This window comes from Aethalodelphis obliquidens, unplaced genomic scaffold (assembly GCF_003676395.1).
Source record: "Aethalodelphis obliquidens isolate GAN/ISIS:26980383/991018 unplaced genomic scaffold, ASM367639v1 scaffold36, whole genome shotgun sequence".
NCBI lineage: Eukaryota > Metazoa > Chordata > Mammalia > Artiodactyla > Delphinidae > Aethalodelphis > Aethalodelphis obliquidens.
The window spans coordinates 2,570,396-2,591,281 of NW_020837980.1; the positions used below are offsets into that span (position 1 = coordinate 2,570,396).

At 38.9% G+C, this 20,886-nt stretch overlaps 1 protein-coding gene across 1 annotated transcript in view; it reads left to right on the forward strand.

Moving 5' to 3' along the window:
* Positions 1-20,886, forward strand: part of DENND5B (DENN domain containing 5B) — a 210,836-nt gene that overhangs the window by 160,163 nt on the left and 29,787 nt on the right. The window contains exons 9-13 of the mRNA XM_027129299.1: positions 244-337; positions 4,819-4,950; positions 6,232-6,384; positions 7,261-7,339; positions 14,167-14,248. Of these exons, the coding sequence (XP_026985100.1) occupies positions 244-337; positions 4,819-4,950; positions 6,232-6,384; positions 7,261-7,339; positions 14,167-14,248 (540 nt within the window). The remainder of the gene's footprint in view (positions 1-243; positions 338-4,818; positions 4,951-6,231; positions 6,385-7,260; positions 7,340-14,166; positions 14,249-20,886) is intronic.

The following is a 20,886-nucleotide window of genomic DNA, read 5'->3' on the forward strand; positions in this document are numbered from 1 at the left end:
GATGATTGCATATCTCTATGAATATACTAAAAACCATTGAATTGGTTACTTTAAATGGGTGAATTGTATGTATCTAAATGACATCTCAATAAAGCTGCTATATATTTTTAAAAAGAATTGATTGAAAAATAAGTATTGTTGGTCTTTGGTTTTCAACAGTACATTCTTTCTATTTTAAAGACAAGTGATCACATTTTTTTTTGTTGCGTTGTTTCTTTTAACCTACCCCTTCTGTTCTTTCAGTCGCTGGGTAAGTCGGAGTGCCACTGCACAGCGCCGGAAAGACCGCCTTCGCCAACATTCCGAGCACGTTGGGCTGGACAACGACTTGAGGGAGGTATGTGGGCTGCCCTCCCGGGATGCCTTGATGCAAGAACTGTGAACTAGGCTTACTTAGCCCAGCAGGTGTCATTGTGTAGGTTCTTTTGTGTTCTTCTAAAAGAATCGGTTCAATTTTGTTTTAAAATAGTAATCCTTTTATACTGACATAGCTGAAAGCACCTTTTTTTCCATTTTTTGTAATTTTAATACATCTAAAATAAGGCTGTAAAACAAGTCACCCTGTGTACCACATCAAGTAAAGGCTAAGCTTAGGATACATTTTTGGTCAGTGTGTCTCCCACAGGGAAAAAAAGCTATAAGAAGCGTAGACTTTCTAAGTTTCAAGCATAATTTAAACTTAGTAAGTAAAGATACATTTGCCTGTGCTTTGTCCTTGGCTTGCTGACACCATTTTTAGGAGTGTTTTTAAATTATTTTAAATTGAGATCTTTATGCTTTATTTGTACGACTTGAAAACAAAACGGTAATTACACATTTGAATAATGATAATGATAAGTTTTTATTTTTTCTTGTGATCAAAAGAAAATACAGTCAGAAGATCCGTTAACTATTTTCTAAACTCAGATGGGTAGAAATAAAGCAGAAAACAGCATTCCAAATATATATATTGCTCTTTGTTGATGTGTTCATGTATATATATATGATTTTAAACATTTTCTTAAGAACTGACGCATAGCCTGTCTACTGCTTTTCTTTTGTGCTGCTGTATTTCTTCTCTCCCTTCCCTTCTGCTGTGACTTTATCATATGCATGCTTGTTTTGCTGTCTCTTTCTCCCTGTCCTTTTCCTTTTTTGCTTTTCTGTCATTGGCACTTCTCCATCCTCTTAGCCTTCCGGGGAACTTGTGGTCTGTCAGAACTCCATGGCATTCTGGGAGTGGGATCAGGGTCCACCTCCTCCTGCACGGCTTCCTAAAAAATCCTTCTCTGAGTGCTGCCTGGTATGTTCTATGCCTGAAAGTGCTTTGCAGATGTTCCTGAACCTTGTCTTTGGTGTTCCTCGAATCATCCACGTGTATGAGTGCACATAGCTCTAGAATGCCTCACATCACCTTGTGACGTGAACTGTTAGCTCTCCACTTCCTTTTGTGATTGGTACCTTTTCATGGTGGTGTGCGCTAACAAGAGTAATTCTATACCATTGGCAGATAAAACTGATTATTTAAATTCCCTATCAGTGGTGTTTTTGAGGGGGAAAGGGGGGACTAGATTTAACACAATTGTTTTTCTTCCAAAGGGGAAATACATTAAATATTCAAATTTTATTTAAGCATTTTGCAAAAGTGCAGAAGTGATTCATTTTCAAACAGCTTTTCTTTTGCCGAGTTTTATCTCCACAGTGTTTTTTGTTTTTTTTTTTTTGTGGTACACGGGCCTCTCACTGTTGTGGCCTCTCCCATTGCAGAGCACAGGCTCAGCGGCCATGGCTCACGGGCCCAGCCACTCCGCGGCATGTGGAATCTTCCCGGACCGGGGCTCAAACCCATGTCCCCTGCATCGGCAGGCGGACTCTTAACCACTGAGCCACCAGGGAAGCCCCTCCACAGTGTTTTAATTTACCTTCCTTATTCCTGGTCTGTATTTTATATGGTCAGAAAATCAGATCATCAATATAGAATCTTAGTGCTAAGAGGAACATTTGAGGTAACTTTGTCCAACTTGACATGATTTAACTGAAGTCTGAGAGGCTTGCCTAAAGTCAAATGGACACACAAAGTCAGGCCTAGGCCCACAGGCCAGGCCTCCTTACTCCAAGCCAGTGCTCTTCCCAGTAACCCTGCACACTGAGTTGCACTGAACAGCTACTCACCTGAGGGCCAGAGTTACTTAGGACTCCTGGTTGTATTTTTTCCCGTAACGACATATTAATATAAATTTACTTAACTTTACAGTGGTCTGCTCTTCACAAGCTCCATGCTGGTTAGAGGCACAGTGTGGTTATTAGAAAATTCAGGGAAAGCCTGTACTAAAGAGCAGTTATTTCAGTGTTTACTGAATAATAGGATATATTTTCCTAGGTAGCTCCTACTGGTTTGCTTTTGGCTTAGGCAACAACGACGAAGAGCATCGTAAAAATCTCAGCAGAAACCTGGGGTGACTTCCCTCTGTCGGGAAATCGACTTTATTATAAAACCAGTCCTTGTGAAAGATTTCTCTTTCTTCTCAGTTTTTTATCTTAAAGTACACCTTTTCTTCCAGCGACCCCAAAGAAAATTACATTCTTATCATCACTTGTTTACTGTAAAGGCACTGCTCTATTTTTGTAGTATACAGGGGCAGCCTCACTGCTTGCTGTGAGGAAGGGCCTTGAGCCACCCCTGTGTCCATTCTGTGCATGTCTGTGGAACGTTGCTTATTTTGTGGCTTCAGCAAAGGTGCTCAGAAGGAGAGTTTGCACGTGGCCCTGTGGAATTCACTGTTGGCTAATACTACATCTGCCCTGTATGTGCAGGGTGATTGGTGAATATGGCCACTAAAGGACAACCCCATTCTAGCTTGCTGTCATTTATAAAATAGAACATAAACTTTAAACAGTGCTTAATTTTTAATCCAATTACTGACTTTAAAAAATCTAATTGCATATTTTTCAGAGAAAAGAAAAATGCCTGTGGCTTCTTCCTAGCCTCTTGCCTGACCATGTACCTCACTTCTTTCCTTGTAGCCAGTGTATTTCTTCCTAAGCCAAGTTTAAGACTTAACCCTTCTTGAGAATTGAGTGTTGTAGTGGGTCTCTCTGCATTTGCACAAGTCCTAAAGACGGAGGAATTGAGGCTGGGGGAGAAACAGAACTCTTTTAACATTTAACAGTTAACATTTGTTTTTACCAACTATTTATCTCTAATTTGTAATATTCCAGTTAACATTAGTACAACCTGAAATGATAGGAAATGCAGGTATTATAATCTCATATATGATCCCTGTCTTATATCTCAGGTTTGTTTTTCTGAAACTTTTCATTTCTTGATTTTATTTATGTGAACATTAACCTTCAGGATGTTTTGCTAGACCTTGTTACAGTTAATTTCCCTAGTGGTGATAATTGACTCTCATTGTCAATTTTTCCTCTTTCTTTGACCCTCTAAAAAAGATTTGAAGCAGAAAGAAGTATACACAGCTGTTATAGAAACTAAATTCTTGCAGAGTTCATTTCATTTTTTAATCTGTTCTTAAAATAATTACACTGGAAAAGAGATTATTTTGTTAATGCTGCCTTTCGTCAGGAGGGCTGGTAGAAGTAGAAGGTAAATGGATTCGTTGAATCCCTAGTTGATGAGATTTTTAACGAATTGTACTAGATTTAGCAGGTTATTTTTCTTCCAAGGGGGAATGTATTAAATGTGCAAACTCTCTTTTATTTAAAGAATGCAAAGGATTTTACACATCTTTTTCTTATAATATCAAATTTCCCCTTAAGATAGAAAAGATAGACTTCACATATGTATCTGTGGGAGGATGTGCTGGCTTGCAATCTCTCTCTCTCCAATAAACTGCTGGTTTTACTGTATAATTTAGAGCAATTATTCTCTAAATATGGACCTAAGAAGACACTTAGACTTTTTGGAGATTCTGCCCTGTGGTCCTGACAAACATAAGGTATCTGATGAGCTTTTGCAGGTACCACAGGAAGAAGAGAGACAACAGCTGTCCTGCGCTAATTATGTGTAGTGATTTTTTTTTTTTTTTTTTCCTGGAAGTTCATTAATCAAAGCTCAAGAGCAGTGGTCTGAGTTTCTGTGGTCCTCTCTCAGCCATCGATGTCTCCTAAAATGATATTTCTGCTTTCTTTTGACTGTGGAACAAGGCAAAGGAGGGATGTAGCAAAATGTCTTGGAAACAAGAGGCCTCCTCCTGCATTTGGAGCACATACTTTTCAGAGTGATCTCATAGCTTTCTGTGAGGCAGGTGGGCTTGTTTTATGCCCATTTTATGAATAAGCAGATATGCCTGAGGTCATAAAATTGGTTGCAGCCATTTTCCAGAGCTCCTGATTTTACTGTTGTGACTTGATTAGAGCAAAGGGTTGGGTTGGACAGCACTGCCCAAGAGGTTAGAAGCATGTCAAGGCTCTTGTTTCGTGGGGAGATGAGTGGAGGAAACCAGTGATCTGAGAATCACTGGGTTCCTGGAGAGCCTTGGATTTGTTATTCAGACATGCAAATGTTTCCATCCCAGCCATGATCCTGACTAATCACACCCCTGGGTATTCCCAATAAAAAGACTGAACTAGATGAAACTCCATCTCATTTTGAATGAGTTTTTACTTGGTGTGGCTTCTGTCACTCTCCTTTTCACGGGGTAACAGTAGAGGGGGTGGGAATACCTTCTGCCTTTCAGTGTGCTAAACCTTGAACTGCTATTGCACGTATACACTTATGGCCTTTTTTTGCATCTTGTTGTTCCCGCACTTGTTTGTAAGGTTAAGTAGGTCAGAAGAATATCTGATGTTTATGCATTAAAAATACTCTTTAATTTTTAGAAATACATGCAAGAGGCACGAAGTTTAGGAAAAAACCTGAGGCAACCCAAATTGTCAGACCTCTCTCCTGCAGTGATTGCACAAACCAACTGGAAATTTGTAGAAGGCTTATTAAAAGAATGTAGAATGAAGGTATGTATTACTCACTGTGCAGGACAGTGTACATTCATGTTCAATCCATGTATGAAGCTAAGATGAGCTGAGCCAACCCCCACTTGAGCCTGTAGCTTCCCTAGAAGGACACTTTTACTGGGGCATAAACCTCATGTGCTCTTTACTGAGGGCATGAACCTCGATGGGTTCTGTTACCCACAGAATCAGTGACATGGGAGCCCTGCATGGTTTTTCTCACCTTTCAGCCATTGCTATCTTCCTCTCCAACATGACAGATACTAAACCAGTCAGAAGTTGTGTCAGGGATGTCGTCATCTTATGTGAAAGGCAACACATTTTTTTGTATGTGTTTATACGTGTCTCTGTGTGCACCTGTGTAGAACCTTATCTGTGCTCATATGTGTGTGCGTATATCCATAAAGAAGAAGACCTTAGCTGTGTTGTAGGTTTGTGTATATTACACATGAGTCTCCTCTCAGACATCTGTGTTTATCAGAGGTAGCAATACAAATTGACAAAACTCAGAACATCATTTTAGCCAATAACTTCATTCATTTATTTGACAGTCATTTCTTGAGTACCTTCTCTGTATTCAGTAAATGCACTATTTTAGCATCAGCTTACAATGCTGAATCACACAGACAAGGCCCTTGCCTAGAGGAACTAGATTCTCTCTCACTTTACATTTTATGAGGGCAGCTAAGTCTGCTGTAACTTAACTTACTTGAAACTGACTTCCATTTCCTTTCCATTTTCTGGTACATACTCATAGCAGAGAAGAGATGAAAGAGAAAAAGAGGAAGGAAAAAAAGAGGTCTGCTTCACTCACAAATTAGACGGCTCTGAAAAAATTTAGAGCTGCCTGTTTGTATTGTGGTTTTTGCCTAAATGCAATCAAAACTAAGTGTGAATACCTTTAGTATGCTAAGATGAAGTGTGAGTTGTGGCAGGTTGGGGTTTCAGATTCTATAGTATATTTTCTAGGCCTGGTGTAATCCCCCAATGTTATTCAAGTAAGTAATCTGAAAATTGTTGTACATAAGCATTTACATGAGGATACTTTAAAATAGCATCAGAGTCTCTCTTTAGTGACTCTTTCTCTGACAAAATAGTAAAAGTATACATAATATTACTTGTTAGTTGACCACAGAGATTAAGACACTTTTCCCAAGGTGATTCAAAATCTGCAGTTAGAAGTATAATGAAGGGGAACCCAGATCTCCTGATCCAGGAATTGACTTGATGGCTTTTGGGCTCACTGCTGGGGTTAACACTTGCGACCACATGTGATGTTTTCAGACAAAACGCATGTTGGTGGAAAAGATGGGACACGAAGCAGTGGAGCTGGGCCATGGGGAAGCAAACATAACCGGCTTGGAGGAGAACACCCTGATCGCCAGCCTCTGTGACCTGCTGGAAAGGATATGGAGCCATGGCTTGCAGGTCAAGCAGGTAACAGTCTCAGGAGGCCCTGGTGACAGGGCGAGTTAGGAGCTCTGTTAAGAAAAGTAACAAAAAGAAAAAGATATTATAAAAATTCAAGGTTATGTCCCTTTGTCACAGGATGACTAGAAATACGCCCCAGGCATTTTAATTCCAGAAAAAGAAAATATAACCCATGATTAGCAGGCAGTTTGGGGCTCTTTTCTGGTAAACAGGAAAAGATAAAACAACACATTCACTGTGGAGGCTGTATCCCCTGTAGATTCCATTAAGTATCTGCTTTCATCGCTGTCCAAGAAAAAAATCTATTCGCCAGAATTAACAGTTCTTTGCCATTTTAAGTTATCTGGTTATTCAAGGCAGAAACATAGATGATTTCTTTGCTTTTGTCCCTCATTTCCCTTTCTGGTTTTTTTTTTTTTTCTGTTCATCTTCCTCTCTTTGTCCCCTCTTCTCTTTCTCCTCTTGCCCCAGTTTTCTTCCCTCATTGCTACTGCATACATCCAAACATATTTTGCATACAGAAGTACATTCTGTGCTGCTGGAGCCTTTAATTCTGTGCTTGCTTGTGTGGCCAGTGTAGACAGCCCTAGTTACATACAACTAAGTAACAACTGAGCTGAAGTCAGGAATTTCCTTGCCTGCCCTTCCGCCCTTTGCTTAGCTGCCCTTCCCCAGGCTGTTGCCAGTCTTGTCAGTGAGGCAAAGGACGACCCTCACTACACATGGAGTGGGGTGCTCAGAATGTCACACAGCTAGGAATGGATGAGCTTGGGTCTCCCAGCTTCAAAAAATAGGCATTTCAGTGTGAATAGTTTTGATAAGTTATTTTTTGATGAATCATTTCTTATAAAATGAAAAACTTTATATGCCTTGTACTTTCAGGGGAAGTCAGCTTTGTGGTCACATTTAATTCAGTTTCAGGACAGAGAAGAGAAACAAGAGCACCTTGCAGAATCACCAGGTGAGAATTCATTGGCTTGATTGTTTCTACAGCACTGGCAGCAGTGAACCATGTGAAAAATCAGCACCTGTGGCTTTGTCTCCACCTCTCTCAAGCTGACGCTCATCCCATCTTGGGGTAAAGTAGAAGGAGCAATATTACGTACTAACTATGAGACCTGGGAAAAGTCCCTTGACCTTTCTGATCTTCAGCTTCCTCATCCACAAGATAGGGAAACTAATATTAGGCATGCCAAGGCTGTAGTGTTGATCCAATCAGAAAACATTTGAAAACGTCTAATGAGTTGTACTCATAGATCATACAAGTAGTATACCTTACTCTCAGCAGTATTAGGGTACGGTGTATACTGGTTTTTTCCTTAAATAAAAGTTTATTCACATCGTTAATAATCTTTCAGAGGAGAAAACATGTATATATGTTTCAAAAGTATTCAGAAATCAGATTTCTTCTTCAGTTTATAACAAGACACCTCATGTTACAGTATCGTGAGTCATTAGCTAATAATGGTAAAATAACCATCTATTTCACAAAAAGTAGAAGTAACAGTGGAAAGCCAGTAGAAGTAAAATGTTTTATACTGAGTCAGCTATTTGGGAACATTTTCTAAAATTATTGATTACTTTAGACATAGAAAAATGTGGGAAAAAAAGTTTTATTTTTTTAATAACTCATAAGCCAACCACCAGCGTAAGAAATAAAGCATTGCAAATATGATTGAACCACCCTATTTCCATTCCCTTCACTGCCCCTAGAGGGCAATACTACCCTAAATGTGGTGTTTATCGTTGGAAACCTAGTTTTTCAATGTATCCAATAAAACAGCTAGGAATGTGAATTTGATACAACATTGCCCTGGAGCCCCTCTAAACAGAATGTCAAGGTTCTGATGTCCCAGGATGTAACTGTATTTATAAAGATTTAGATCGAGTTTAAAAGCGTTCTCTAGTGTCCATCTATCTCTGTTGTCCATTTTTCTATTGACAAAGAAAAAGTGCATTGGCATATTCCCTGAAACTATCTCTAACGTTCACCCACGTTCATAGAAGATTTAGCTGTTCAGATGTAAGGCCATAACCAAGGTAGTTTACCCTAATTAGAATAAATAAATTCCTAGGAAGAAATAACCATTTGTAGGATGAAATGTTGCAAAGCCAAGCTCAGTTAAGCAGGGAGGTGGAAGCATTTGACTCTTGTGCTGAACAGGCATGTGAGAATGTCCAGCTGTTAAAGTGAGCAGCTACCAGGCAACACCAGCAAGTTCATGGCTTTGAATGGTCAAGTTGTGGGTGGTTGAGCTAGAGACCAGAGACTCAGCTGTTTGCAGGGCCTTTCAGTCAGTCAGTAATGACACCAGTAAAACTCTGAAGTCAAGGCTCAGAAATATGGAATGTGTCAAAGCCTCATTCAGTCCCTGTGCTGCACTGCCAGGTGTCAATGAAGGGCTGGAGATCTAAGAACGAACATAAGCTAAATATTGTACTGATCCTAAGTAGGATTAATGTAAGCTGTGTAGCTTTTGAAATCAAATTTATTGTCTGTTTGAAGGGGTGGGTTTGATAAATATTGCTCTAACACTTCTGATAATTCAGCCCACAAAGTTAGGACTTAAAAAGATGACAGTGTGAAATGTATTTGAAAAAATCAGTTTAAAAGTAAAATCATTCATTGTTGAGAAACAGTGTGTTCTAATTATTTAGAAATTAGCAGTTACTGACTTTAATGATTTTAAATCTGGGTATTTGTTTTTTTCCCAAAAAAATACTTTTTGTTTGCCAACTACTTAGCTTCCTAATTAATGGCAGTAAACAGTCTGCATCTTCATATTAAGGAAAGATCCTCCAAGTCCTTAGAGATTCACAGTGGGTTTGAAGACAGCTCTTATTAGCATCGAGCCAGGATGAGATTAGGTGATGATCATTACTGATGCTGTTCTTTCAGAAGCAGCACTAAACAGGAATCAGACATTTTAAGGGTTGCAGAAGAATGGAAAAGATCTCTTAGTAAGAGGACCATAGCAGGGTAGACTGTCTTGAAATTTTTTTAATAGATTTTATTTTTATAGCAGGTTTAGATTCATGGCAATATTCAAGAGATGGTTCAGAGATTTCCCCTGTAGCCTCTGCCCCTACACATGCATAGCCTCCCTCGTTATCATCATCCTCCACCAGAGTAGTACGTTGCTTACAGTTGATGAACATACATTGACATATAGTCACCCTAAGCCCATAGTTTATTTACATTAGGATTCACTCTTGGTGTGTTGTGCAGACTGGGGGTTTAGACAAATACATGTTAATGACATGGACCTACCATTGTGGTATCATATAGAGTACCTTCACTGTCCTAATAATGGTGTGTTCCTCCTATTTATCCCTCCCTCTCCTCTAACCCCTGTCAACCACTGATCTTTTTAACTGTCTCCATAGTCTTGCCTTATCCAGAATGTCATATAGTTGAAGTCATATAGTATGAGGCCTTTTCAGATTGGCTTCTTTCACTTAGTAACGTACATTTAAGTTTCCTCCATGTCTTTTAAAACTGTCTTAATTTTGACCTAGTCAAATTTTGACCAAGTCACTGTACCTAGTAGTTAAAAGTCCCATTTTAGAGAAAAGATCTCAGAATGCAATTGATTCTAGAAAGAGGACTGTTGTTGACATATCACCCCAAAGTTTCTACCCTTAAGAATGTTGACCAGCTTAGACATAGGGGGTGGGGTAGGGTGCAGAAGGGAGTGGAAATACCATTTTAAACAGTTATTCTGGATCTAGCCAAGAATTTGGAGTCACTCTTTAAACGTCTTTATCTTCATCAAAGTTTTCTTTAGTTACTTACCTGCCTGTAGACTATAAATGGCTCTATAAAAATAATATATGCAATCTGCGCTCTACAAACTTGCTGTCTATGCAGTAACATTGATTCAGGCAGAAAACAAAGGAATTCCTAAGGCTGAGTATTAAATCCATGAGTGTTTATATTGAAGGAGAAAGTAGCCTATTGCATTTGAGTATAGTGAATTAAGAAATACTAATAGAGAGAGTCCCTGGTGGCCTAATGGTTAGGATTCAGGGCTTTCCCTGCTGTGGCCCAGGTTCAATCCCTGGTTGGGGAACTGAGATCCTGCAAGTCATGCAGTGTGGCAAAAAAAAAAAAAAAAATATATATATATATATATATATATATATATATATATATACACATATATATACACACACTAATAGAAATACACATTTTTAAATAGTTCATAAATTTCTCTTCTGGCTAGAGTAGACTTCATGGAAACTTCTTAGGTTTTAGATCTCTAGATAAAAAATATGGCCTTACTCCTTTATTCCTAATCTGGATTTTTGTTCACAGGCTTCTAAACTTTCCTCCAAAGTTACTAATAAAATACTGTATTAATTTCCTGGGGCTACCATTATACAGGACCATAAACTGGGTGGCTTAAACAACAGGCATTTATGATAGAGGTACTGGGCATTAGGACTTCAGCATTTTTTTGTTGACAGTTAATCCGATGTTATCATCCAACTATCCCATTAGCAGATTTTTCATAAATCTCTATCTCCATCCCTAGTTCCTAGACGTCCATAGCCCACTGGGACCTCAAACTCAACACATCCTGAAACAAACTCATTATCTTAGCACCTCTCCCTCCTGTCCCAGTCAGGCTTTCTCCCTTCTTCTCTCCATTTCACTTAATGACATCAGTACCCTCTTGTCGGTCAAACTATAAGCCAGAAAGTCATCCTTAATGTAACAGCCCACTGGACGTGACATCAGAACACTCTGCCCCTTTTAATTAATGGATATGATTGGGCAGGTTTCTTAACCTCTTTGAGCCTCAGTTTCTTCATTTGCAAAATTAAGGTTAAAAACTGTTAAGGAAAGTTTTAACTATGGGAGAGTATATATTAATACAGTTTATATTCATACTTAATATTGTTTGTGACTCTTGAGTCCTGCTTACCCTTAATCCAGTCATTTAAGTCCACTGCATATTTCTCCTCTTCATTCTCATTGGCTGACACTGTCTTAGTTCATCCACAGGCTGGCCTTTGGAACAACTTCTAGCTCATCTCCCTTATAGCCCTTATACCATCACACTATCACTCTAGTTAACTAACTAAAAAGCACTGAGAAGCATATCACTTCTTTTCAAACTTTCTTTCCCCTCCCTAGGATTTCTGTAAATTTCTAACTTGTCATTTAAGGTTCTGCTATCTGGCCCTAAATAATCTCATCTTCCTAGTGAGTATTTGCTGTGCATTTTGAGGGGCCCTCTGGATATTCTCAGAACAGGATATGACCAAGCCTCAAGAGGCGTATAATTTAATAGGAGTAACAGAAGTGTTAAATTGTGGTAAGTTTGTGATAGAGGTTCAGTTTTACAAGTCCCATGAGAGAGAGGGAATGACTTATCCAACAGTGTTCCTAGGGGAAAGAGAATATTCAGGAAAGATTTCACACAGAGGCAAAATTAAAGCTAAATTTCTTTCCTTTTTTTTTTTTGAGAACTTACTTTATGCCAGGCACTATTATAAGTGCCTTACATCTATTTGAATATGGTAGGTATTGTGACTGTCCCCAATTTGCAGATGAAGAAACAGACCATAGAGGGGTTAAACGACCAACACAAGGTCAGCGAGCTATTAAGTTCTCTGTAGGGCTTGAGAAAGCCATGTTCATAACCATGAAGCTATACTGCTCTCAATCTGAAGTGATAAATAGGCTATAAACAAGGAGAAAGATACAGAATCACTAAAGGATGAACCAGAGACTTTAACGAATTGCATGGAGACATGAAAAAGTATATCACATGTTTAAGGAATATTGATCAGTGAAGGGTGGCTAGAATACAGGATTCCAAAACAGGATTCCCAGAACATGGTTAGGCCTGTGAGTGCTCTCGTTGTGGTTGCTACCACTTCTTTAAATGTCAGACTCCTCTTTTATTAAGTCTCTCACCTGTTCTCTGCTCCCTGAGGCATGATTCCTTGTATTTTATGTCTTCTTCTGGCCAAGTTGTCAGATTATGGTCTCAGCTCCTTTCTCCTGCCTCATGATCTTTTCTTTTTCTCTTCTCAACCTATTTCATTTTTTTAAAATTAATTCATTTATTTATCTGTTTTTGGTCTGTTGGGTCATCATTGCTGTGCGTGGGCTTTCTCTACTCTTCATTGCTGTGTGTGCGCTTCTCATTGCTGTGGCTTCTCTTGTTGCGGAGCACAGGCTCTATGTGTGCGGGCTTCAGTTGTTGTGGGCACATGGGCTCAGCCGTTGTGGCTCACGGGCCCTAGAGCGCAAGTTCACTAGTTGTGGCGCACAGGCTTAGTTGCTCTGCAGCGTATGAGATCTTCCCGGACCAGGGATCATACCCGTGTCCCCTGCATTGGCAGGCGGATTCTTAACCACTGCCCCACCAGGGAAGTCCCTCGACCCATTTCTTATTACGTGTGTGGCCATCTTTCATGCTGTCTAATCATCTGGAGTGTAGAGGCATTCTCTGAGGTATTTCACTTTCTCCCCCAAAAGAGGGATGTGCTTTCATTAATTAGCACACTTAAGTGATGATAGTCTCAGACAGGAAGACAACCAGCACATTCCCTGCAAGTCTGTGGAACAATGTCTTCGGTGTCTGTTACCTCTTGGGTATCAAGATGAACCAGTGTTTTCAGTGACCCATTGAAAACTCCCTCCCCAAACTGCCAAGACAAATGCCCTATTTGTTACCTGCTTGGTAGGGAAGGCCCTCAAAAGGACTGCCTTTGGGTTGGTCTGGCCGCATTCTCTTTGTCTTGGCAATGCCATCAGTGCTCATACCTGCCAAGTATCAGCCCAGCTTCTTTCACCAAGTGCCAAAAACTTGCAGATCCTAATCCACCAAAATGTCCCCTATCTTCCTTCAGTGCCAGCTTCATGTATATTTATGTGTTCTGATATTGTATTCTAGCCCCCCGAAGTAGAATGGATCTAAAAACTGAGAAAATGCAAGTTTAATATACAACGAAAACTCACATTCTAAATTCTGATTTTATCAATGCATTTGCCAAGTGTGATGTTGCAATTTACTTTTCATTTACAGGTGGGAAAATGGAAATAAAGAAAGGGGACAAAACTCCACAGCATCTCATTTAAAGTGAGATTGAGCACTCCAACTACAACATATTAACCAATAATTGATTGTTTAGCCATTGCTATATAAGAGAATAATCTTTCCTTTTATAAATGTTAGCTCTTCAGACTTCATAGGAGAATGGCTCATAGACATTATACTTCTAACTGTCCGTTAAGATTACTCAGTTTGCATGATAAACATACTGTAGTTTGGATTCTGAACTTTGAAGTAGAAACTTATATCAGACTAAAGAATCCAAACTCTTAGGTTTTTCTTTTTAAACCCTCTTTCAAAAGGGGACTTGTATGATTGTAGTTCACAAGCCCAGAGATAGTTCACGTACTTAGTAGGTTAATTTACAGACGTTACTTTCCTGTAATTATTTGGACCTATTAGAATGATAACTTTAGAAAGTGACTGACCCTTCTGGCCAAAATGTGCACACATTGTCTTATTTGCTAAGTGGGCTTTTATGATTCATTTAAAATTTTCAAATACAGCCCCATATTAACTAGAAAGAAAATAACTAGTTTACTGTATTAATAAAGTAGGAACATTCAGGTAAACAAATTTGAGCTTTTCTGTTGTCTTTAAAATTTGTTCACATCAAAATAATTTCAAAGTATTTATTTATGGAATGTGAACCATGTAGTTTTTTTAAGTCTTAACTGTTATTTTTCTAATACTTTGCTGATATTTTTCTACATAGTTGCCCTTGGACCAGAAAGAAGAAAATCTGACTCAGGAGTTATGTTGCCAACACTCAGGGTCTCTCTTATCCAAGACATGAGGTATTTGATATATGTGCTAGCATATGGTGATAACTTTGAAATATTTATGGCTTTCATTTAAATTGCTCAAATAACTGTGGCTATGGTATTTTTTGCTTATGTATTCTGAAGAAAACCTTTTTTATAATCTTATTTATTTTACTTTTATACTATTATGTGTTTTCCTGACATTAAATCCAAAGGCAAAATGCAAGTGAGAAGAATTTTAAAATAGCCCTATTTTAAATTGTAAATTTAAATTGTAAATTTAATTTAAAAATTTTAAAATAGCCCTATTTTAAATTGTAAATTATTTTACAATTTCTTTGGTTCTTTTTTTTTTTAATCTCCTTGAATTCCTTCTGCCCCCAAATATAAACCAAAAAATCTGCAAATAATGACAGGTTACTTAGCAGAAAAATCGCTGACAGGTAGATTTTCTTTGAAGCAAATGCAAATCTGAGAATTATCACATGCAGTTACTGGCTTTAGAAATCATTAGAAGGCATCAACATACCTAAAATAGATTTATTGAATGAGGAAGGCAGAGGCTTTTTTCTTTTAAACACTTTGGGTACATTTTAGTCAGCTTTTAAAATATGTGGGTCTAAAGTGAATATTATAACATTTATAACGCTTGAAATTTTTCCTTTGTGGTATGCTTTAATATTAACTATTGATGTTTATTTGATTTGTCAGAGGCTTACAAGTGAAAAGCATAACTTTTATGAGTGGCATCATAGTACAGTGGTGACATATCCTGGCTTCACACTAGCTGTGTGATCCTAGGCACTTTTTGTAACTTCTCTTTCCTCAGTTTTTCCTTCTCTCAAATAGAGATAAGAACAGTTATCTAGCTCATAAGAATTAAACTAGTTAGTCCATTACACTAAAAAGTTTCAAGAAGTACTCGGGTCCTCCTGAGAGTTCAGTAAATGTTGGATTTTGTTATCTGAATCAGTTCCTATGTTTGTATCTTAAATGCCCTTATTCCTTGATAGATGTAATGTAGTTGTCCTCATGTAGCTTATGATTCCTTTTGATGGTCAGCATGAGATGAATAGTTGTAACTCTGAGGGGAAAATGCACTCCAGCTCTCTTAATGGAAGCATAAAACCATCTGTTCTGCAGTGATTTCACAGTAGCCATCACTTTAAGGGGATGATTGTCAAAAGCTTTGCAGTGGCGACCTCAGGGCCAAACTTCTGAAACCTAATTAGGAGATGGTGGCGTCACATAAGGCTGCCCCGCTCCTTCCAGTTTCCTGCTTATTTACTTTCATCTGCTTCATGTTGTTGGTTTTTTGTGGGGAGGGATGTCCGGCTTCAGTAAACTCCCTTCACTTTATAAGAGGCAGTCTAGCGTGCTGGTTAAGACCTCAGGCTATGGAACCAGCCTATAAAGGTTGCTATTTTAGCTCTGCCACTCATTAGGCTCCGTAGCCAAGGGTAGTTCCTTATAGTCCCAGTTATCTCACCTGTAAAATAATAGTGTTTCTCTTAAAATTTTGGTGTAAATATTCAGTGAGTTAATAAGTGTAAAGCACTCAAAATAGGCCTGGAAATAAATCTATGTTTATGAACTCACGAATACACATACATCTATATTTATTTCTGTTTCTATATTTATTTATATGTGTGTATATGTATTTTTACACACAGTTAATTTTTTTAAGACCATAAATTCATAATGATATCTCTGCTTCCAGTTCAGTACCACGGGGACCATTCTAACCTTCTCCCTTATTCGTAATTTTTTTCTCCAACTATGAGACACCTGACTCTCGTTATCTGCAACATATTCACTTATTTGTGCAACCTGTATTTTCGGAATTGCTACCCCAGCCCCTGTAAGGAGCAAGGTTACTAGCTAAGTTTAGTGCTGTGCACAGCTCCAGTTTTCTTTGTCAATAGCCTTTCAGTATCCAGTCAAAATACTGTTTTCCAAAACTTAGTTTAGTTCTTTTTTTCTCCAGTCCCTTCAGTGTGGTTGTATTATTCATTTTTAATAGTGTTAGGGTTATTTGTTAGCTTGTATACCGTTTGAGGTTCCCTCCACATCCTAGTGGTTTTTGTTTTGGGTTTTGGTTAAATTTATATACAGTAAAATTCATCCTCTTTTGGTGTGTAGTTCTATATGTTTTCATAAACACACAATCATGATACAGAACAGTTCCATCACTCCTTTCGCATCAACATCTCTCCCAGTTTCCTACCGTTGGCAATCAACTGGTATAATTCCAAGCTCTTTCCACTGAGAGGGCCTCAAAGTAGTAATACCCCAGTAACAATGAGCACAACTAGTGCCCACATATTGGTTTCCAAATACCATTCTCCAATGAAAGGAACCATGGCTCTCTAGAGAAGTGGTTGATTCCAGGACTAAGGAAGGGAAAATATAGGATGAACTTAGTGCATCTTTGGTAAGGCCAGAAAGTAAGGAAGTGCTCAGAAAGTATAGGATCAGGTAATAAAGACATAGGAGGGACATCCCTGGCGGTCTAGTGGTTAAGACACTGAGCTTCCATTGCAGGGGGAGTGGGTTCGATGCCTGGTCGGGAAACTAAGATCCCACATGCCACATGGCATGGCCAAAAAATAGGAAAAAAAAAAAAAAAAAGACATAGGAGCCAGGCTGAAAGAGCTCCAAATGGCCAAAGCTGAAACAATTTGAGCAACAAAATAGATAACAGTAGTAATAGAGCATAACCCATAAAATAAATATCCAAGAGCCTATTCTAATTAAATAAATAGATGAAAGCAATGGGACAGCTCTTTTTTACAGAAGCATTCCAATTAATAAACGTAGAAGAATGAAATAGAAAAATTAGTGGTTGAAGGGTCTAAGGTGAAACCAGAATATCTGCATAGTCTCAAAGTATCCTCCCCCAGGAATTTATTAATTACAGAGGAAAAAATAGTAAGTTTACAGTGGAGAAACCCAGCAGACATCTCTTTAAGCAAGTGATCAAGGTTAACATCACTAGTAATAAGACAAAACTAGTAATGTACCCCCGATATGATACACCAAGAAGAGAACATCACTTCTGCAGTGTTCCTACCATAAATGCATAAACTCAATATAACTATGAGAAAACGTGAGAAAAATCCAAATTGGGGGTCATTCTACAAAATAGTTGACTAGTACTTTTCAAAAGTATCAAAGTCATAAAGACATGAAAAGGCTGAGGAAATATCATGGATTGGAGGAGACTAAGGAGGTGACAACCAAGTGCAATAGGGTTGCTGGATTAGATCCTAGAACAGAAAAAGAACATAAGTGGGAAAACTGGTGAAATCAGTCTGTAGTTCAATTAACAGTGTTGTACCAATGTGAATGGCTTAGTTTGGTTATGTAAGATGTTAACATTAAGGGAAGCTGTGTATACAGGAACTCTGTACTACTTTTATTTTAATTTTTTTAATTATTATTTTTAACATCTTTATTGGAGTATAATTGCTTTACAGTGGTATGTTAGTTTCTGCTTTATAACAAAGTGAATCAGTTACACATATACATATGTTCCCATATCTCTTCCCTCTTGCGTCTCCCTCCCTCCCACCCTCCCTATCCCACCCCTCTAGGTGGTCACAAAGCACCGAGCTGATCTCCCTGTGCTATGCAGCTGCTTCCCACTAGCTATCTGTTTTACATTTGGTAGTGTATATATGTCCATGCCACTCTCTCACTTTGTCACAGCTTACCCTTCCCCCTCCCCATATACTCAAGTCCGTTCTCTCAGTAAGTCTGTGTCTTTATTCCTGTCTTACCCCTAGGTTCTTTATGACCTTTTTTTTTTTTCTTAGATTCCATATATATGTGTTAGCATACGGTGTACTACTTTTAGAACATTTTTGTAAATCAAATTATTTCCAAAAAATGTGTGTGTGTGCGTTTTTTTGATTTGTTTGTTTTTTAGTAAATTTATTTATTTATTTACTTTTGGGTGTGTTGGTTCTTCGTTTCTGTGCGAGGGCTTTCACTAGTTGCAGCGAGCGGGGGCCACTCTTCATCACGGTGCATGGGCCTCTCACTGTTGCGGCCTCTCTTGTTGCAGAGCACAGGCTCCAGACGCGCAGGCTCAGTAGTTGTGGCTCACGGGCCTAGTTGCTCCGTGGCATGTGGGATCTTCCCAAACCGGGCTCGAACCCATGTCCCCTGCATTGGCAGGCAGATTCTCAACCACTGCGCCACCAGGGAAGCCCGCGTATTTTTTTTTAAACCAGGCCTGGTACAAAGTAAATGTCTAAGGGCTGTTATTGTTATAGCTATGGAGTAGATAACTTATTTTTTTTTAAATACTGTTTTCTGGGGGGTTTTTTTGTGTTATTTTTTAATTTATTTACTTTAATTAATTTATTTATTTGTTTTGGGCTGCGTTGGGTCTTCATTGCTGCGCACGGGCTTTCTCTAGTTGTGGTGAGCAGGGGCTCCTCTTCGTTGCGATGCGCGAGCTTCTCATTGCGGTGGCTTCTCTTGTTGTGGAGCACAGGCTCTAGGCACGTGGGCTTCAGTAGTTGTGGCATGCGGGCTCAGTAGTTGTGGCTCGCAGGGTCTAGAGCGCAGGCTCAGTAGTTGTGCTGCACGGGCTTAGTTGCTCCGCGGCATATGGGATCTTCCTGGACCAGGGCTCAAACCCATGTCCCCTGCATTGGCAGGCAGATTCTTAACCACTGTGCCACCAGGGAAGTCCCTGTTGTTTTTTTTTTAATTTTTTTGGCTGTGTCAGGTCTTAGTTGAGGCACCAGTGATCTTCGTTGTGTCATGTGGGATCTTTAGTTGCGGCACATGGGATTTTTAGTTGTGACATGCAAAGTCTTAGTTCTGGCATGTGGGATCTAGTTCCCTGCCCAAGGATTGAACCCGGGCCCCCTGCATTGGGAGCACAGAGTCTTAGCCACTGGACCCCCAGGGAAGTCCCAGAGTAGACAGCTCATTATCCAGGGGTATAATTCTTGGTACAGCTGCTGCTCACCTCTTCCTTTGAATGTTAGATCAGTGAGCTGTGACCTCTCTAGTCTAAGCCCCTAAAATTTCTCTCCTGGATTACATCATGGTCCGCATATTTCAGTGCTTGCCCTACTGTAATTCATCCTCCTCACTGCTAATATGGTGATCCTAGAATAAAGTGCGAATCACTTACCCTGACTGGCAGGGCCCTACTTGATCTGACGCCTGTCTGACTGCAGTATTATTTCCTATCACTCTCTCTTTTTTGTTTCCTCCAGCATGCCAAACTTGTTTCCTGCCCTGGGGCCTTCTTTACCCATTCCCTTCACCTGATAGCTTTTCCCTGAGTCCTGCCCCCATAGAATCTCCACAGCTAAGGCTCCTTCTTGTCATTTGCATCTTGGTTCAAATGTCACTTCCTTCCACTAGCCATCCCTGACCACCTGGTCTACAGCAGCAATCCAGTCACTCTCTTTCAAATTCCCCTATTTTTTTAAAAAATATTTGTTTATTTATTTGGTTGCTCTGGGTCTTAGTTGCAGCAGCTGGGCTCCTTAGTTGTGGCAGTCAGGCTCCTTAGTTGTGGCTCACAGTCTCCTTAGTTGCCACATGCAGGCTCTCAGATTCCCTTATTTTAATTCTTTGCATAATAGCACTTATTTGCTTGTTTGTTTTTCTAATGCTACTTATGAACTTCATGAGAGAAGGGAATCTATCTGACATGTGAAACTGTTGAATTGCAAGTTAGTGTTAACAGAGTGGCACATAATTGGTGCTCAATTAATATTTGTTAAATGAAGGATTTGCCATATTTTAATCTCTTTGAGTGTGGGTAAGAGAATGTGTGTGTGTGTTCATGTGTATGTGTGTGTTTATCTAACATATATATGTGTGTATATATATACATATATATATATATATATATATATCTCCTTATAGCCAAACTGTTACTGAATTATATTGGTTACAGTTTTGAAGATTTAGAAAGGTGGTGATTGCTGAGGTACTTTTTACTAATCAATTTAAAATTTAGAATATAGAAGAAACTTGAGAAGTCATATTGCTTAGCTTCTTCCTTTTATATATGTGGAAACTCAGGCGCAGGCAGATAAAGTCTAAGACCATATATATAGCCAACTAACAGCAGAAATAGAACTAGAACTAAGGTTTCCTGACACAGTTCATGTCTCTTTCTAACTAGACTCAAGTTCTCAGCCTTTGCCTTGTCATCAGAAAAAATGCCAGGTGTGACTAGGCACAAACAAGTTGGCAGTAGTGTGTGGGTGCACATCACCCTAAATACAATTTAGTATAACCTTGAATAGTCTATATTTGTTCAGGATACTCAACAAAAAGTGAATTTCCTATGACTTCTCACTTAAGGGTTACTTTGGCTTTTAATTTTCAGACTTTGCCTGAAAGAGACCCCTGGGTACCCTAAAGTGATGTTTTAGCCAAATGATAGATACTTTTAATAAAACTTAACTGGTTGATTGCTTTCAAAAGGTGTCTAGTATGGTTGAAAGGCATTGCCGAGAAAAGACAAGCTAACTTCCTAGGGTTTTTCCCTAAGATTTTATTATTAAAAATTTTAAACATACAGCCAAGTCAAAAGATTTTATAATGAATGCATCCATATACCCACAACCTAGATTCTACCACTAACATTTTTCTATGGCTTTTTTAAAAAATGGGGTAAAATATATATC